Source organism: Astyanax mexicanus, chromosome 6, assembly GCF_023375975.1.
Source record: "Astyanax mexicanus isolate ESR-SI-001 chromosome 6, AstMex3_surface, whole genome shotgun sequence".
Taxonomy (NCBI): Eukaryota; Metazoa; Chordata; class Actinopteri; order Characiformes; family Acestrorhamphidae; genus Astyanax; species Astyanax mexicanus.
The window spans coordinates 12,579,469-12,597,406 of NC_064413.1; the positions used below are offsets into that span (position 1 = coordinate 12,579,469).

Below are 17,938 nucleotides of genomic sequence, written 5' to 3' on the forward strand. Positions count from 1 at the left end.
AAGTCATAATTATGAGATACTAAGTCATAATTATGAGATAGAAAGTCATAATTATGAGATAGAAAGTCATAATTATGAGATGACTTTTTATCTCATAAATATGACTTACTATCTCATAATTATGACTTTTTTATCTCATAATTATGACTTACTATCTCATAATTATGACTTACTATCTCATAATTATGACTTACTATCCCATAATTATGACTTTTCTATCTCATAATTATGATTTAGTAGAGGACGTTTTTTTTTCTTCAGGTGGCGGAAATGGGCTTCCATAGTCCTGCACTCATTAATGCATAATATGTTTTCTAGTTTATATCATGTTATACATATCAGTCAAAAGCTTGAACCCCTTTTCAATGTTTTCTATATTTATTTGTTTAATTGATTTTGTTTACATTGTAGATTAATAATAAAGACATGAAAACCATTAAGCGAAACATATGAAATTACCTCCTCGGAAATTCCTACTTAGGAGGTTTGAAAAAAAAAAAAAAAAGTTTTTTTTCTCCAGTGAAGCCCACCATACATAACACACAGCACAGTCTGAAATAGAAGTCCAGTGTGTTATTAAATTAATCTCTTCTTTTTTTTGATATTGTGTGATTCCTCTAAAAGCACCAGTATTTCATGATTTGTGAATCCACGTCTGAAGTAGTTCTCAATACTTGTTTCCATTTGTCGTACCTGCTTCTGTCTCTGTACACTCTGTCTCAAAATAATGAGTATCTCAAAATAATGACTTACTCAATTTAAAAATATTGAGTTAGTATCTTAAAATAATGACTTACTTTCTCAAAATAATGAGATAGCAGTTTAATTAATAATAATAAAAAATATGCTGGATTATTTTTTTTTAGGTGGTGGGAATGGGCTTCCATATAATTACAACTTGACCTGTTCAAGTGTTTTTAGGAGTATCATTTTGTTTATACTTTTGGTCTATTATCATCTATCGTCTATTATGAAACTCGGGGCTTTTATCTAGTAAAAGTAAAAATCACTGGTAAATACGAGTTTGTGGTGGCGTTCATGTGCTCTCATCTCGTAAATAAGATATTTAAGACACGACTTGAAGGCAGCAAAAGTCTATACTACGTTTGTACTACAATTCCCAGAATTCCGTGGTCACGTTTCGCGTTTATCGTCCAATGAACAGCCGGCTTGCCTGTCACGTGACTGTTTTTCAGACTCAGTCAAAGGATCACGAGAGTGTTGTGCGGGAAGAAGTGAACTGACAGCGAGCGGAGCGGAGATACGCGTGGAAATGGTGAAACACCGGGGCTAGTTTACCGTTCAGAGCGCTTTACCGGGGAGAGGCGGCTGTACAGGCGGAGCGGAGCGGCGGCCGGGTAGGTCCTGGTCCTGGTCCTGACTGAGCTGAACGCAGCGGTGCAGGGGCAGCACTCGCTGCTCTGGAGGCTCGTTCTGCTGTATAGCGATTTTATAGCCCCTCACAGCTTCTCCAAACTCCTCCATTTTACACTAACAGAAAGGTCAACACCTCCACCCAGCTAAACCTGCTCGGCCATAACCTATAACCTACCTACTGCTACTAGTGCTGGAGTTCAGCGTGCTGCTGCTGCTGTAAACTTAGCCAGCAGGCTAGCTAACCTATAACTAACTAACCCAACTGAGCTTTGGCTGGACTTATCCAGGGATATGAGTCTTATTACCATCAGAAAAATCACCAACAGAACAGAATTAAAATAAACATTGAATTAATGTGAATTACTGGAACAGGTCAAAGTCTCATACAGACACATAATGGCAGTTTTATTTAGCTAGCATGTAGCTTTTCAATGTCACCTTAATTAAACTAGTTCTGTTCTCCTCAATATAGGAAAAACTCACATTAGCAATGACTTCATTACTTCTCTTTACCTGTCAGACCTCTAATTCTCTAACTCACCTTACTACTGAAACTGAGACTTCATGCTAAAGGTGGGTCAGCCAAACCTCTTCCTGTACAAGTTTTCCCCAGATTACTTACTGCTCTCTGGCTTCATTTGTAATTTCTCTACAGAAAAGACTTAATAGTTACAGAGTTATTGAAGTTTCTGTGTCGTTTTCTAGTTATTATTAGGACTGCAACTAATGATTATTTTGGTAGTCAACTAATCTGATGATGCTTTTTTCGATTAGTGAACGTTTATTTCTGCCATGTCCTCCATTTCTAAAAACAACAGAAAAACAGATAAACATGAGATTTAAATGGCATTTAAATGTCTGTATGTTGTTTAAACGTGGAATTTACTATTATTTAGTGAGTTTATTTGTAATCTGTTGAGTTTGAGCACTTTTGGAGACAGACTAAATTGAGTGTAAACTGTGTGAGTGAGACATAGACCCATCTCCCATTGCACTTCCGTCCCCAGCACTTTGTGCAATGCATTACTGTTACAAATTAACGATTAGTCGACAATTAAATTTGTAGTCGACATATTGAAATAATCAACGTTGTCGATTAAATCGACTAATTGTTGCAGCTTTAGTGATTATGATGAAAGTGTGAATGTACTGTGTGTAAGTGTGTAAATGCTGCAGTAGAGTGCAGTAACACAATCAGTTCCAGCAATACTGTATTACAGATAAATACTTTGTAAATTGACATTTTTTAAAACTGTTTCCAAAGCTCAGTTTATTTCCATTGCTATCGGCCAGTTGTAATCTGTTAAACAATGAATTGTTTGCTAAAACACCCCCTCTTTTTTTCTATTTCAAAACTTAAACTATTTTTAGTAGACACTGAACCCCCTGATTTTATCTGGCTCCACTCTCAGCTCAAATTTGAAAAAGGTAAAAAAAAAAAAAAAAAGGGAAGGATTAGTTGGGAGGGGCACTGGTTGATGTATGGGTTTAGAGGCAGGGCAGGAGGGAGAGCTGATTGGCTGAGCTGCCGCAGCAGCAGTGCGCCTCTGATAGCAGTGAGAGGGTTGGGTGTTAGCAGGGGGACGGTATTATTGATAGACTGATCTGCATATAGTGATGTGTCTGTTTACCAAAATACACAGACACATCATTCGTTCCAATAGGAGAGCTGAACCTGAGAGGGCGCTGCAGAAATTACCACAATAAAAGCATTTTTTAAAGGTTAGGAAATGTTTATAAAATTTAACATGACTGGTATGTTGACTGAACACAAAGAGCTTAAATTTTGGAAGAACTTAAATTAAACTTAAATCATATTTAATAGGTGGGTTATTGGTCTAGCTAAATTGGAGAGAAAATTGGGATTAAAAAAAATACTTATTCTGCTAAAAGTTGTGATAAAAATGGAATGGCTACAACATATGTCTGATCATAAAAGAACTGCTGAGGTAAATTTATGGCTTAAATTGCACTACTGAGGTACATTTATGAACTAAAATGGCATTGCTTTGGTAAATGTTTTATTTGAATGGCACCACTAAAGAAAAATCCTGATTAGAATAGCACTAATAAAGTACATTCCTAATTAGAATAGCCTAGCTGGTTTTTTTTTATTATATCTGCTGGGGTGTTGAAAACTAACTAGAGATATTTAATTTATTCAGTGCTGAAACACATGACAAAATGAATGAAACCCTGATCAGGATTAATCTCTTTTCTTTTTCTTTTTTTTTTAGCTTACCTGAGGAAAGGCGTGGTGGACAGCTGTTCAGGATGTCGATGTTCAGCACCGGTGTCCTGGTCCTCACGTCTCCTTTACACATCCTCCCTTTACGCCTTGCTCCTGTCCTGAGTTCTGCTGCCCAGATTGTTGAACGCACCCTTTATGTCCACCTCCACCCTGGCCTCAACCTGGGAACAGGCACACCGGCCCGGCCTGTCTTCATCCCTCCTGTGGTGGACCTACCCACCATCATCTCCCGCCTCTACAGTAATGCTGCCGATGTGTGCGGCCACCTGGATGTCAGGGTGCTGCTGACGCATTTCAGGGCGCAGCCAGGAATGCCTCAGACAGGGTCGTGTGCAGCCTCCAATCCCTTTCCCTCCCCGCAGATCCTGACCCACTCCCCAGAAGTGGTTTTGACAGATTTCGCTGTTCAGGACCCTGGCCAGTCCTCGCTGGTGAGTCAGTGCTTGCAGAAATACGCAGGCCACTGCTACGTCTGCACACCTGGCCTGTCTTCAGTCATCCTGCATCCACAGCTTGAGGAGGTGAAAAGTGAGGATGAGAAGCAGAAAGATACAGTCAGAGAAGAGCCTATAGAGACATATGGGGACGTTGTAGTGGGGGGAACCTTCGACCGGCTGCATGGTGCCCACAGGACCCTGTTGAATATTTGCAGTCTGCTGGCCAACAGGCGCTTTATGGTTGGGGTGTGTGACCAGGAACTCCTTAAAAGTAAGCTGAGAGCACTTACCTTTTTGATTTGATTGTTGATGGGGATGTCCTGATTCAATTCAGAATTGAAATATTGGATCAAAAATTCAGTTTTGATCCCAGTCCATTTATTTCCAAGTCCATTCTTTGTTGTATCCACGGCATTCAGTGTAGAGATGCACAGATCCAATATTGGGATCAGTAATCTGTCCCATTAATATAATAATATAATATATATATATATAATATATATAATATAATATAATAATTTGCTGGGTCAGGTATTGGATTACAGGGTTAATCCATGGAAATCATCCATTTACCGAAATTTTACCCAAAAACTGCTACATGGCAGTGTCCTAGGTTTCATATTGCAAGTTCAAAGTAGCCTACAGACATACACCATACACATCATTACAAACCCAAATCCTACCCTGTCACAGCCATTATGATGCCATCACCCTGTCAATAACTATCAGAGAGTAATCCAGTTCAGAAAAAAACATTGCAACTGAACTTCTCAGTTTAGGATTATTCTACAGATATTATACATGCATCATATCAAATAGACTTACCCTTTGTAACTAAGACACTATTGATATGTCATCAAATACCAGTTAGTAATGCAGCCCAGAACAAAACAATTTGAAATTCCATAGAAGCCTTCAAGTGACTGTACACTAATCTAAACATATTTCGTCCAGTCACCAGAGAGGAGAGTTCTCAGAAGGAAACTCGGTGTGTAACATTTACAATATAAAACTGCAGAAAAAGTATTATTTATACAAACATCTGATTAATATTGGCAGATATTCATTATGATTGAATGTGGGTCAAAAATACCTGATAAGGACATCCCTAATTCTTCAGGTTTTGTTTTTGTCCAAGGGCTTTATTTTTTTCATCTTTCTCTCTTTCCCACTGTGTAGATAAAGTGTTGAAGGAGCTGATTGAACCATACGGTCAGCGTGTGCAGAGGCTGCAGGAGTTTCTTAATGATGTCAAGCCCTCTCTCCAATATGAGATTGTTCCTCTGTCTGATCCCTTTGGCCCATCGGTCAGTGACCCTCAGCTGCAGTGCATTGTGGTCAGTGAGGAGACTAGAAGAGGTGGCGAGGCTGTTAACAGGAAACGAGTGGAAAATGTAAGCCTTAGGTTTTCAGTTTACTGTTGTTTTTTTGGTGCTGTTAGACATACAGATTTATCACTATATCATGTGTCTTTGCTAATGGCAAGTTTCTGCAAGCTTATTTAAAAATAAATAACAAAAAAAGAGAGAGAGCAAGGCACATGTACCCAGAGTTCTTGTATGTGATGCAATGGGAGCATAAAATAACACCTTGATACAGTGATACAACTGTGTATACTTCTGAAGAGGCTGTACCTTCAAATGTTTTAAATTTGAAAACAGATTTTAACAGGTTTTAAATCAGGAGAAATCAGTTTTCTTTAATGTTTTTTTTTAAATATTTGTATCATCTGCTGAATAAATCTATTTATTATATTTATAAGATATTTATTGTTAAGGAATAATACAATTCTTTAAGATTTTTATAGTAACTGTAGTTTTAATTCTTGTAGTTTTAATTCTTAATTGTTGATTTTAATTTGCCATAAATAGACTAAAGCAAAGTATTCCAAGTTTTTAGTTAACAGACGTGTCTAATGTGCACTTTTCTCCATCTGTAAATCTTCATTCAGTTTGTCTCTCTCGATAAACAGAAACTACCAAACTTATCCCATATCACATGGTATCTGTCACCTAACAGTTCAAGGCCATGGCATTAGGATAAATCTATTACTGTGCATACATCAAATAATACACATTTAAAATAAAGCATTTAAATAAAAAATTATATATATCTGGCCTTGCCTAAAGCTATTGGGAGGCATTTGACTCCTGCATTAAATATTGTACCCACTTTTTATGTTGTTTTTAAATTTAAGATCCAAATAAATTAGTTATTTTCTTGTAATGATGTAACAAAATAAAAGATAAAAGATGATAAACCCTGCACCTAACAGCTGAGCTGAATAAAGCTAGCGTTTGGCTAAAATGAGCTTTTGCCCTTTATGGTAATATGGACAGATTTTTTTCAGAATTTAAATTAAGTCTAAAATGCTTTCTTTTTGTACTCTTCTGGAGAGTCTGTGTGTGTAATGTTTTTAGTTAAAACACTGTTGCAGGCAGTTACAATGTTGCCCAAGCCGAGCTGCCTGGTACATGTAGGTTATGCAAACTTTTATTCTAAAAGTAAACAGCATGTGTGCATAAATGTGATAAGAACCTACTAAGTAGGAAGCTCAAACTACTTTTTGAAATGGGATAAAAGACCTTGCAGTGTGTGGGGAATTTATATGCTGAAACTGGCTGAGGATAAATAATTTTATAAATACAAAAACATCTGATATTGAACTATCATACAGTTATTACTTTGGTCATGCCATTACTTAACATTGAGGTTGGCTATTAGCTTTGGAATTTGTGTATTCCTGTTATTTCATTTATTTATTTATTATTAATAAATTATTATTTTAGTATTAAATAAAAATATATATTTTTCTTCAGGGTCTTCCAGAGTTGGTCCTGTATGAGATCCCACTGATTAAGGACATTCATCACACAGAGATAGAGGAGGAAAAAATCAGTTCCTCCAGCCTGCGCTCACGACTTCTGGGCACACTCCTCGTTCCTCCTACGGTACCGTCAGACCATTCTTTTCTTCATGCATCCATTGCTTACTCCCAGGTGGGGGAGGGGGGAGGCTCGGTAGGCTCCTCTGTGTGTAGTAAAGACCTGGTCCAATATGTTGTTTCCCCTGGTTGGAAAACAACGTGTTTAAAAAGTCCAGAAAACACACTCTTTGGGTCTGCATGGTTGAAATCTCCAGCCAGAATGAGAAAAGCTTCTGGGTGTGCTGTCTGCTGCTCACTGATGTACTGATACAGTTCATTCAGTGCTTCACTCCTCACGCTGTTGTTGGAGGTCGGAGGGATGTAAACAGCAGCGATCAGCACGGCGGAGAAATCTCTCGGTAGATAGAACGGACGGCAACATTATGGCTTTAAATTAAGGCTTTAATTACTGTTGGGTTTACTTTCCCCACAAAACTACAAAACATATGAAGTAATCAGATTTTATTAGCATAGGCTATAGTTACAGCTTATCTTGTATCATCATCACATTTAGGGAGTTTTATTGGCTTGTCCCAGTGTGCTTCTTTGGCGGTGCAGTTCTACACGGCGTTCCCCAGCGCCTTTAGTGGTGTGGCACTATGAGAAAAATGCATACCGGTTCTAAATTCCCCTACGGTATACCGTATGAACCGTTATAATGCCCAGCACTAGTATTAAATCATGACCTCTGTATCATGATGTGTATCGTGTCATCAAGTTCTTGCCAGTACATAGTCCTAATGATCATGGGTTTATATTCATCAAAACTATTAGCTGACTACATGAACAAAAGAATTTTGGAAGAAAGTTTGGTATCATGAGTTATGGTGAACCAAATTTATGGTAGACCAAAGTGTATTTGAAGCAGTTAAAGTGGGTCAAGAGCTCTTTAGTGACCCCCAAACACATTAAAGGTGGTTGTGGAAAGCATAAAATTTTCAACTTAGGTGCATCTCCACTGTGAGACATAATAAAAACAAAATCCGGAATTTAACTCTGTGTTACTGCTGCAAATAAGTATTTGAACACCTGTGAAAATCAGTGTTAGTATTTGGTACAGTAGCCTTTGTTTGTGATTACAGAGGTTAAATGTTTGCAGGTTTGCACACAGATCTTCTTCAGAACAGCCAGGTTTCTGGGCTGTCACTGAGAAACACAGAGTTTGAGCTCCCTCCAAAGATTTTCTATAGGGTTTAGGTCTGGAGACTGGCTAGGCCAGCCAAAAAGTTCTATTTTGGTCTCATCCATAGACTGTATAGCTGGACAGAGCATCGTCTCTCAAAAGTGAAGCCACCACAGGTCGGGCGCCCCCTGCTGTTCGGTTTCATAAAGCTGCGTAACCCCTCCCATCACTATAGGTTTCAATGGCAAAACAGACAACTTTCAATCACGTTTTTTTACCAATATACTGTAATTCTACCTCCCTTACTTAAATGCAGCAGCTAGTGTAACCTCTGCTTATATTGTCACATTTTTATATCCCCACAGAATTCGTTTTTAAAAACGTTATTCAGTTCTATTCAAAAAAGGTGTGGTTATTGTAAAAGGGCTGGTTATGGCGGGACCAATAACAGACCGTCAGCTCCTCTCCGCTCCACTCTGCAGTCTGTGACCGCGAGGCAGCCCTCAGGGGCGGGGTTATTTAAATGAGTAGGCTGTCTCTCCACAGTCTTTCTCCCTCCTCTGGTCTCTACTGCGCAGACTCGGGTATCAGGATCGGCAACATGGCGGAAGATTTTGGCTTCATTTTCATTGAATGAATGGAAACAGCAACACAGCGTCCATCTTTTTTACAGTCTCTGGTCTCATCTGACCACAGAACTTTCTCCCATGACTCCTCTGGATCATCCAAATGGTCAAGGGCAAACTTACAAGTTTGTACAAGCTGTACAAGTCCTCCCTTCAGGAGGTCAGCTCCTGCCTTACACGGAAAGCCCTCCGCCTGGTGGGAGATTCCACCCACCCACTACACAGCTTCTTTAGCCTGCTACCATTAGGGAGGAGACTGCGGAGCCTCGGGGCAAGGACCAGCAGACTGAGGGACAGCTCCATCCATCAGGCTGTGAGGATGCTGAACTCTCTTCCTGCTCTACCCCCCCCCCCCATCACAATCCTGCCCCCAGCACACACTCACTCACCATCCTGACCCCCCCCCCCCCCCCGCCACTACTGTTTATGCAGGTTCTGTTTATACTTGTACTGTCATCCCATCTTAATCACCCACCATCACTTGCACTATTGTCTTCTGACTTAAGTATGTATATTTGTGTATTGTACATATAGTGTCTCTCATTCTTTTTATTATATATATTATTTTCACCCCCCATCATTATTGCACTATTGTCTTCTGTCCCACATATGTCTATGTCTACTGTGTCCTTTTTGTATTGTACATATAGTGTCTCACATTCTTTTATATTACATATCTATTTCTGTACTTGCTGTAAAATTTGGGAAGGAAAGTAACGTAATATCAATTCTCTGTATGTCCTGTACATATGCAGTATTGACAAAACTTTATTTGACTTGACTTAAGATGGACCTGGACCTGTGCTGATTTAAGCAGGAGAACCTTCCGCGCCATGCATAACTTTAAACTGTTCAAAAACTTATTTGCAGCAATAACCCAGGGTGGTTAAATGCTTATTTTCCTCACTGTAATAGCTGTTGATCATACAGTACAAGTATTTTGTTTCTGTGTTAATTTTAAAATTGTTACAAATTTTAACCGTTCATTGTTAATGCCAAATCCTCATGTTCATGTCCAACAATTTGGTTTCTACTTGTAGAACCTAAAGCTGCATGTTTTTTTACTGGCATTTCAGACCTGTTAGTGTTCTCGTTCGATCTACTTCCTTCCATTTGCATAATTGCACTTCTCCGAACAAGGCTGGTTGTTGAAGATTGCAGGCTATTTTAAAAGTATTAAATTGGACACTTAAAGAACGTCCAGCTGCTGAACCGAGAGGACTGGTAATAATTGCAAGAGTAGCTTGCATCTATTTTTACGTGACAAAGAAGTGCAGAAGCTTTGTTAGTAGCATGACCCAAGGCTGCAGTTTGGAACACTATGCTATGAAGAGTGGGTTTAGAAGAGTGTCCTTCAGATGTTTTATCAGTATAAGTAGCGGTTCAACTGAATTCATGTAGGAAAAAGAAGCTCATTGTTACATTTCCATTTCATAGAATGTTTCATATCATTTAGCTGATCAAAATGGGATTGGAACCTGCAATTTGATTTGCTTTATGCGGTTTGTTATGCAAGATCTCAGCTATTCCTTTTGTGGTATATAATGGTTATAGGTTTTGTGTACTGTGTATTCTAAGAGAATGCTTGTTTAAAAAGCATGTCAGAAGCACTTCACACAGTTCTGAGTAAGAATGTAACGTCAGGTGATGTGCTGTTTTCCTCTTTCCAGCCTCGGCCTGGCCTCTCTCAGGTCCCATATGTGATTGGACTGACAGGGGGCAGTGGGAGTGGGAAGAGCTCTGTAGCACGAAGGATGGAAGCGCTGGGAGCTGTACGGATTGATGCAGATCAACTGGGCCATGAGACTTACCTACCCGGCCGTGCTGCCTACCACAAAATACTACAGCAATTTGGTACAGGTGAGGGGGAGCCTGGGAGGCCTGGAATAGAAAACAATAATATATAATACAATATTATATACCAAAATATATATACAAACATACATAACACTAAAGAGATGTCAGATATCAGTAAGTAAATAGTTTTAGTTTTTCTTAAATCCATTTAATTCAAAATGCCAAGTAGGCACTCCACAGAAGCACAAAGTTTATTTTTTCCTAAAAAACTTAAAGCATGCATCTTCTAACTCAAACAGCCTATCTTTCCAGTACCACAAACAGCATAGAAACACGGGTACTTTCAGGCTAAATGATCATTGAAGGAGATATTTGGTGTGAAATGGAGTTGGAATGTAGCAATGAGTAGCAATTTTTGCGGAATCACATTTCCATTCCCCCAGCATTTTAACATACAGGGCCATTAGCTGATGCTCCCCAACAGGCTTACAATGCTAGTGATATAGGGGCATTATGTTGCCCATGCAAAAAATAGCTATTTGTACATTGTTAACAAGCTTAAAGTAGCTCCACACTTGTAGAATTCAGAGGTTCCTGTCATTTAAAATGAGGCACTGATAACTTTTAAAGTGCAGGTAATTAAAAAAAAACAATGTTCATACACACAGTACCTTTAGGTAGACCTCCGGGCACCATCAACTTAAAATGAAATCAGTAAAGTCGACTGATGTGCACAAACGTATAATTAGGATGGGGGAATAGATTGCAAAATGTATTCATTAGAAATGCTTGAGTATTGATCTGTAGCCTGCTGCATTAGCATTAGCTGCTAACCGCACTAAGAACTAGCACTTTTGCCGCTCAGAGGTGAGTGTTATCAGCCTGTAGCCTGCTAGCACTTGCTGGAGCTGCATTAGCCGGTATCTCTTTTGCCGTTCGGAGGCTAGCATTTGTACTACACCCTGCTTGTTTACCACATTAAAACAAGCTACGTGGGACAAACCGTTAGCCGATAGCACTCTGGCTTACCCGAACATTTAGGGTTCCTCAGTGTAGCTCTGTCGCTAAGCGCTGCTAACCACGCAAAACATTTTTCAGCTGAGAAATCTGTGTAAATTAACATTCAGAGCTTTCTTTGAATGTTTTTTTTTCTTATAAAAATAAAGAATTACAGTTTTGTTTACTTAGGTGCCCCCAGCGAAGAGATCTGCTGAATTAAACATGGCGACGACCCTTACTAGTGCCGCATTGGCTTACAAACCAGTGAGACTTATGTATGAAAAAAGACCAGAAAATAGACGTTCCTTGATAGTGAGCCTTATAGTCTGTAAAACACGGTATTATTAAAATATTTTCAGCCACATTTGGAATTTATGCATTTCCATGCAATTTATATTGCAATCTGTTACCCTGTCCTACCTATTCATTCATTTTTTTACTCTTTTCACCCATTGATTAGGTCTGCTTTCTGGTGCTGGTAAAGTGTGGAAGAAAAAATTAGCTGCTTTAATAAGCCATACAGATTTGCTGAATTTATAAATTTTTGTTCATCTTTTTTTTAGGTGTGTGACTTAAATACACATAGTAAGAAAATGTCACTCTCGTGTGTTGTGTCTTGCGTGTTAGATATTTTGAATGAGGATGAGACCATTAACAGACGGGCTCTGGGGAGAAAAGTGTTTGGAAACAAGGTAATAAAACTTGCATTTAAAATACTGAAAAGAATTGTATGCTAGGTAGTTCTGATCATACTTAACGAGTATGTGTGTGTTTGTGTGTGTTTGTATGTATGTTTCCAGGAAAGATTAAAAGCCCTGACAGATATAGTGTGGCCTGAGATCGCTCTTCTGGTCAAAGAAAGAGTGCAGTGTGCTAAAGAAGAAGGTAAGAAATGCACTGTCTAATCTTGTTGAATAATATTTAATATTCTTCTCTGACTCTCACTCTCTTTCTCTCTAGGTAAAAGTGTGTGTGTGCTGGATGCAGCAGTTTTGTTAGAGGCTGAATGGACAGACATGGTACATGAGGTCTGGGTGGCCATTATACCAGAAGAAGAGGTAATGTAGCCATGCTTTCTTTTTTTTTTGCACTGAAGGTCACAAAAAAGCCCAATGTATATTAGACAGCACATTTAAATTAATAACACTGAACATTTTGTTGAACTTTTTTTTTTTTACAACACATTATATTTATTTAGAAAGCTACATTTGAGATTTGGGCTTGGTGCTGATCTGTGGTGGGTGATGGGGAAGGGCTGACGTTCAGAAACTTCCATCAGGGCATGGGACATGAGAGCCTGAGGGTCCAGCATCCCTCGGTATCGGGTCAGATAGGTGGGCAGTCAGTAACTCGGAGAAAAGCAGAGAGATGGAATTAGTTTTGACTGGATTTATTAAGAACAGACAAAATGCAACACTATCACAGCATGGCTAATGACTTCTGCAGATCTGAATAAAACAGCCTAACTAAAGGGAGAGAGCCAGAAGGTAACATAGACACGGAGGCTCCCTGAAACACTGGCATCCACCCACTCCACCGTCCACAAACCTGAGTGATTGTGTGCAGTGGGAGAACAACAGCACCAGTATCTCAGTTTCAATTCCCTGTATCCATGAACCACTGGATCTGTAGCCTTATCTAAAGGTAAAAACATTAATTACCAAAAGCTAAACTAAACAAGTACATTTTTAGTCTAGAGTCCTGAACATATTCAGGAAGATTATTCCAGAGTTATAAGAAGTGACACCTCTATACACAGAGCAAACTTCTTTAGGTAATCATGTGATACTTGAGGCTGATGAGTGTTTAAAAGAAAATAAAAAGCCAGCATTTTAAAATATGTAGACATAACTTGCTCATGATCACAAGCACTAATCTACAGCTCATACAATATAAAGTCATCCACAGAACTCACTACACTGGACAAAAGATGTGTAAAATGAGATTTACCAATTGTGAAAACTGCTCACACTGTACCCAGAACACCACAAATAATAACATCCACACTACCAATATCAGCTTATTAAATACATGCTTGAATATCACTATCCCTCTATCCCTGGAATTCTGTATACTGGGAGACATAACAGAAATCAGTACAACAAAACCAACGACCACTGCTCTACTCACAGGTCTAACCATCGCCAAGAAAACTATCCTCATCAACTCTAGAAATACCATCGCTCCGATCAATGGAAACATTTATTAACCGATGTGTATACATGGAAAAAAGATCTGCTTCTACCAAAAGTAAAATCACTGAATACAATTCAATCCGGACCCCTCATTAACTTCCTCCAACAGTAATCACCCCACAAAATCAACCTCACCATTAAAACAGATAAAGATCCAATACCCAACTCAACACAACAAATTATCTCCCTCTAAATGCGCACACACTCAAACTCACCAATACCTACAAAAAATAACACATCAAAGCAACATTTGGTTTTCTCTGTATTTATTAGTTCTCTCTACCATCATTTTTTTCTTTCTTCTATTAATTATTAAATTATCTCTACCAACATCTCTACTGTCATTTTTTTTTCCATTTTTTATTTTCTTGTTTCATCTCTAGTTTATTGTTTGTGTATGCCTTTTTTCCTCCCTAAATGAATAAGTAATAAAAATAGTCTTAAACACTGGGCTGGTTGTGGGCACTGGGCTTAAACATGGGGGCTGGTGGTCCAAGAAAATTGCAAAAAAAAAAAATATTTCTCAAACTATTATTAATTATGAGGTCACTGCTATTTAAAAATAACTTTGTGACTGGATTAGTATGCTAATGTTTTATTAACATATCAGAGTGGCATTAAATAGTTCTAAAATTACAATAATTTTACTCATCACAGAAACACTAAATTCTGCATTGAGAACCTACATGACGTGTTATTGTTTTTCTCTCCCTCAGGCTGTAAGGCGTATAGTGGAGCGTGATGGTACGAGTAAGGAGGATGCGGTAAAGAGGTTGCAGAGCCAGTGGTCTAATGCTAAGATGGTGGAGCAGGCTAATGTAGTTCTGTGTACACTGTGGGAGCCAGATATTACCCAGAGACAGGTACTCACCTGAACACTCAAACACTGCTCTCTGTTTGCAGATAATGAGATTTATGTTTTAATACAATGTATTGTGTGTGTGTGTGTTCTTCTACAGGTAGTAAAGGCGTGGAATTTTCTACAAGCGCGCATTCAACAGAAAAAAGAGGAATCTACACTGCCATCATGAGATAGCAGTTTTACACAGAAGCATACGCACACGCTGTACCGGTTAACCTTTGAAGCCTAACAGGCGATGTCTCAAGACTCCTGAGAATAATTTACAGGGTGTATCCCTGTGTTTTCGTTCACTTTAAAAAAGAACCTGTAGCCAAACGTATACGGCACTGACTGAGGGGGGTCTCTGTTTGGACAAGCAGAGTGGAAGGTTGTGTTCTACTAAACAAACTCAGCCAACTGTATTTAACGCAGGATTTTGACTGCATGGTTAAATTTTATTTTCTAGGCTGTGACTTGGTGTTGCTCAATGTAACACTAATTAAGAACTGCTAGGTTGAGGGTCTTGTACTAACACATTATTTGCAGAGGTAAACATATTGCCACATATTAAGTGCAGTACAGTGGCTGTGGGTGAACGTGTATATGGTTGCTTTATAGCCAGTCTGTCTGATTTCTAGTTTAACCCATACGAGCCCAGACCTTTTTCAGCATATTGATGCCAAATTCAAAATCGAATTAGATAAATTCAAGCAGCAGCTCATTAATATTTTTTTTTCTTATTGTGGCCACATGGCTTATATAACAACAGTATAATAACTTGTATTTTAACACTTCGTTCAGAACTACTTATATGACTCTTAAAACAGTTTAATTAAAGTGCTTGAATTGGTAAAATTGTTGAAATAGATCAGTAAAAGGAAATAATACACTTTTAAAAGGAGCTACTTTTAAATCTCCAGCACTAAACCAGCACCTTTACATAAATAAGGTCAGATGAACCATAACGTTCACAAACTGTTCTGTAATGATGCTCTCAGTATGTTTAATATGTGTCATTTCTGTACTGTAAGACACGTTATACAGCTTTTAAAGGTCTGTGACACATACGTCACTATGGGCTCTTTTGGGTTTCGCTTAGAACCAACATACACAATGGATACGTGTTTGACAATCTGTGGCATTGTCTGAGTTCAGAACTATTTTATTTTATTCATTTTTAAAGGTTCAGCTTTGAATTTCACTAAAAATGTGGGCCAGTTACTCATAACATTTAAGGAACTACACGTTGGTTCTTAGTTTTAAATCTTGATGTTACTCTACAGCCTTCAAATGCATTCATAAGAAATATGAACAAGAGACTAAAGACAAGGACTGATATCATTTGTCTATCATATCAAGTGTTTAAGATTATGGGCCTTACAGACTATTATTATTAGTATATGATTAAAAGATTTGCCCACTGAAAGACCTGTCATTTTCTTAGCAGCTTTGAATGTATTGCAAAGATATGGAGCAGATGCTTTTGTATATTAAAAGAAAATAGGTTATTTCAGACATCCCTTTTCCAATAACACAATATATAATACAAATATTCAGAAAAAAATAAAACATATGCTGTTTCAGAGCTTCTGTATATTTCATATAATTAACAGGAATTGATGGAAAAAACTTTATGCTATAATTTTTTTTTTACATGCTACAGTAATATTAAAATTCAACAAACTTTTTTCTGTAGAGAATGCGTCATTTCTTCGGTTAGTAAGTAATCTGACCAGGGGTGCCTAAACTTTTGCACATTCCGTGATCTGTGCAAGACGTGTTGCCTCGTGGCAGGACTACCAACTGGCATTTTTCCAACAGGGTAATGCTCACATACACACCACAAGGGTTTTCCAGGAATGCCCCATCCCTCCAGACTACTACACTTTCTTGATCTGCCCAGTCGCCAGCTTTATCACTAATCTAGCATTTATGGGAGCAGCTTGGATGCCAAATGTGCAGGACCTGCAGCCTCAACTGCAACAGCTTAAGGCAGATGTGTCACTGTGTCACAGGATTCCGTGTAGAACTTGTTTGACTTCTTACCCCCAACCAAATCTCATTTGCTAGAGTTGCTCAGCAGAGTCCTCGAGCCTCCTGGCTATTCTACAGTTCCCCCCTATAAACCAGTCCTCTAATGTTGAAATCACATTACATTCACACATATAAATGGTAAACTGATTTTGAGATATATATATATATATATATATATATATATATATATAAAATATTGTTAATATGTTTGTGTATTTAATTGTTTTAAAGCAAACTAATACTGAATACTGAATTTTTTTATATTTTATTATGGATTGACAGAATGTCGACTTGGTGCCATCTACAGGGCATAGTGGGCAGTGGGCATACTTTTTCCCAGCGCCCACTATGCCCAGTAGATGGCACCAAGTCGACATTCTGACAGTCCATAATAAAAGAATAAAGTATTAGTTTGCTTTAAAAACAGCATGTTTACCACAAAACAGGCACAACATGAAATTATAGTAAAACCAAAACACAGTATTAGTAAAAGCTTTTACAAGCTTTTTTTTTTTTTTTTTTTTTTTTTTTTACAAGCTTTTACAAGCCCCAGCCAATATACTGCAAGCTAAGCTTACAAAACCTGGGTCAGATACAATATATGTAAATTCTACCTCACTATAACCATCGTATATATCCACAAACACAACTGTAAAACAACAAAACCTGGACTTCAACTTTTTAAAGTAACATTATGAATATGAAGCTGCTAGACTATCTAAGCAAAACACCAGAGCAACAAAATAAGATGTTACTTACTTGTCCAACAAGAAGTCGGACAGATTAACATCATTTCTTTTTTTAGCTGTTTAGCGTCTCTTAGCTCACACCAACCAGTAAAAGAGCTTACTATATTTATTCCTGTCTGGTCTCTAGGCCGATTAGTAGTCTCTCTCTCTCTTTTGCTTTCTGGCTTTTAAAGACATCTTCGGTCTCTTTCCATCTTCTGCTATAGTGTCTGTATGTAGTTATAGCATCTGTAAAGAATTAACTGACCGGGTTTTTGTAGTCCTTGTAGAACTATTAAAACTACAGGTTGGAAAGCAGGTCGCAGTTCTGGAAAGTGGTGCGGTTCTCACGAGCATTGGCCGTGACTGCCTAGGAAAACTTACAGAGTCTGGTTTGAGCTCAGAGGAGCTCCGGCACAGACAGGAGAGAACCGCTATTCCTCCTATTACACCTCAATGCAGCGCTGCAGTGAGTTTGAAACTGTAATTTTACTACTTTAAAAAGTTCCTACCTTGTGTGCCTTTCACACTGAAAACACGCAGACTATAATCTGATATACTCACCTCTGAATGGCAAAAGAGCTAGTGCTTAGCGTGACTAGTA

The 17,938-nt window shown here is 38.3% G+C and overlaps 1 protein-coding gene across 1 annotated transcript; it reads left to right on the forward strand.

Annotated features, from left to right (window-relative positions):
• The first annotated feature begins 1,183 nt into the window (after nucleotides 1-1,183).
• coasy (CoA synthase) lies at nucleotides 1,184-16,256 on the forward strand. The gene is made up of 10 exons (XM_007236345.4): nucleotides 1,184-1,358; nucleotides 3,615-4,336; nucleotides 5,245-5,459; nucleotides 6,885-7,016; nucleotides 10,411-10,600; nucleotides 12,164-12,228; nucleotides 12,337-12,421; nucleotides 12,497-12,594; nucleotides 14,448-14,594; nucleotides 14,691-16,256. The coding sequence occupies exons 2-10, from the start codon at nucleotides 3,652-3,654 to the stop codon at nucleotides 14,760-14,762; spliced, it is 1,689 nt and encodes a 562-aa protein (XP_007236407.3). The 5' UTR covers nucleotides 1,184-1,358; nucleotides 3,615-3,651; the 3' UTR covers nucleotides 14,763-16,256.
• Nucleotides 16,257-17,938: the final 1,682 nt, after the last annotated feature.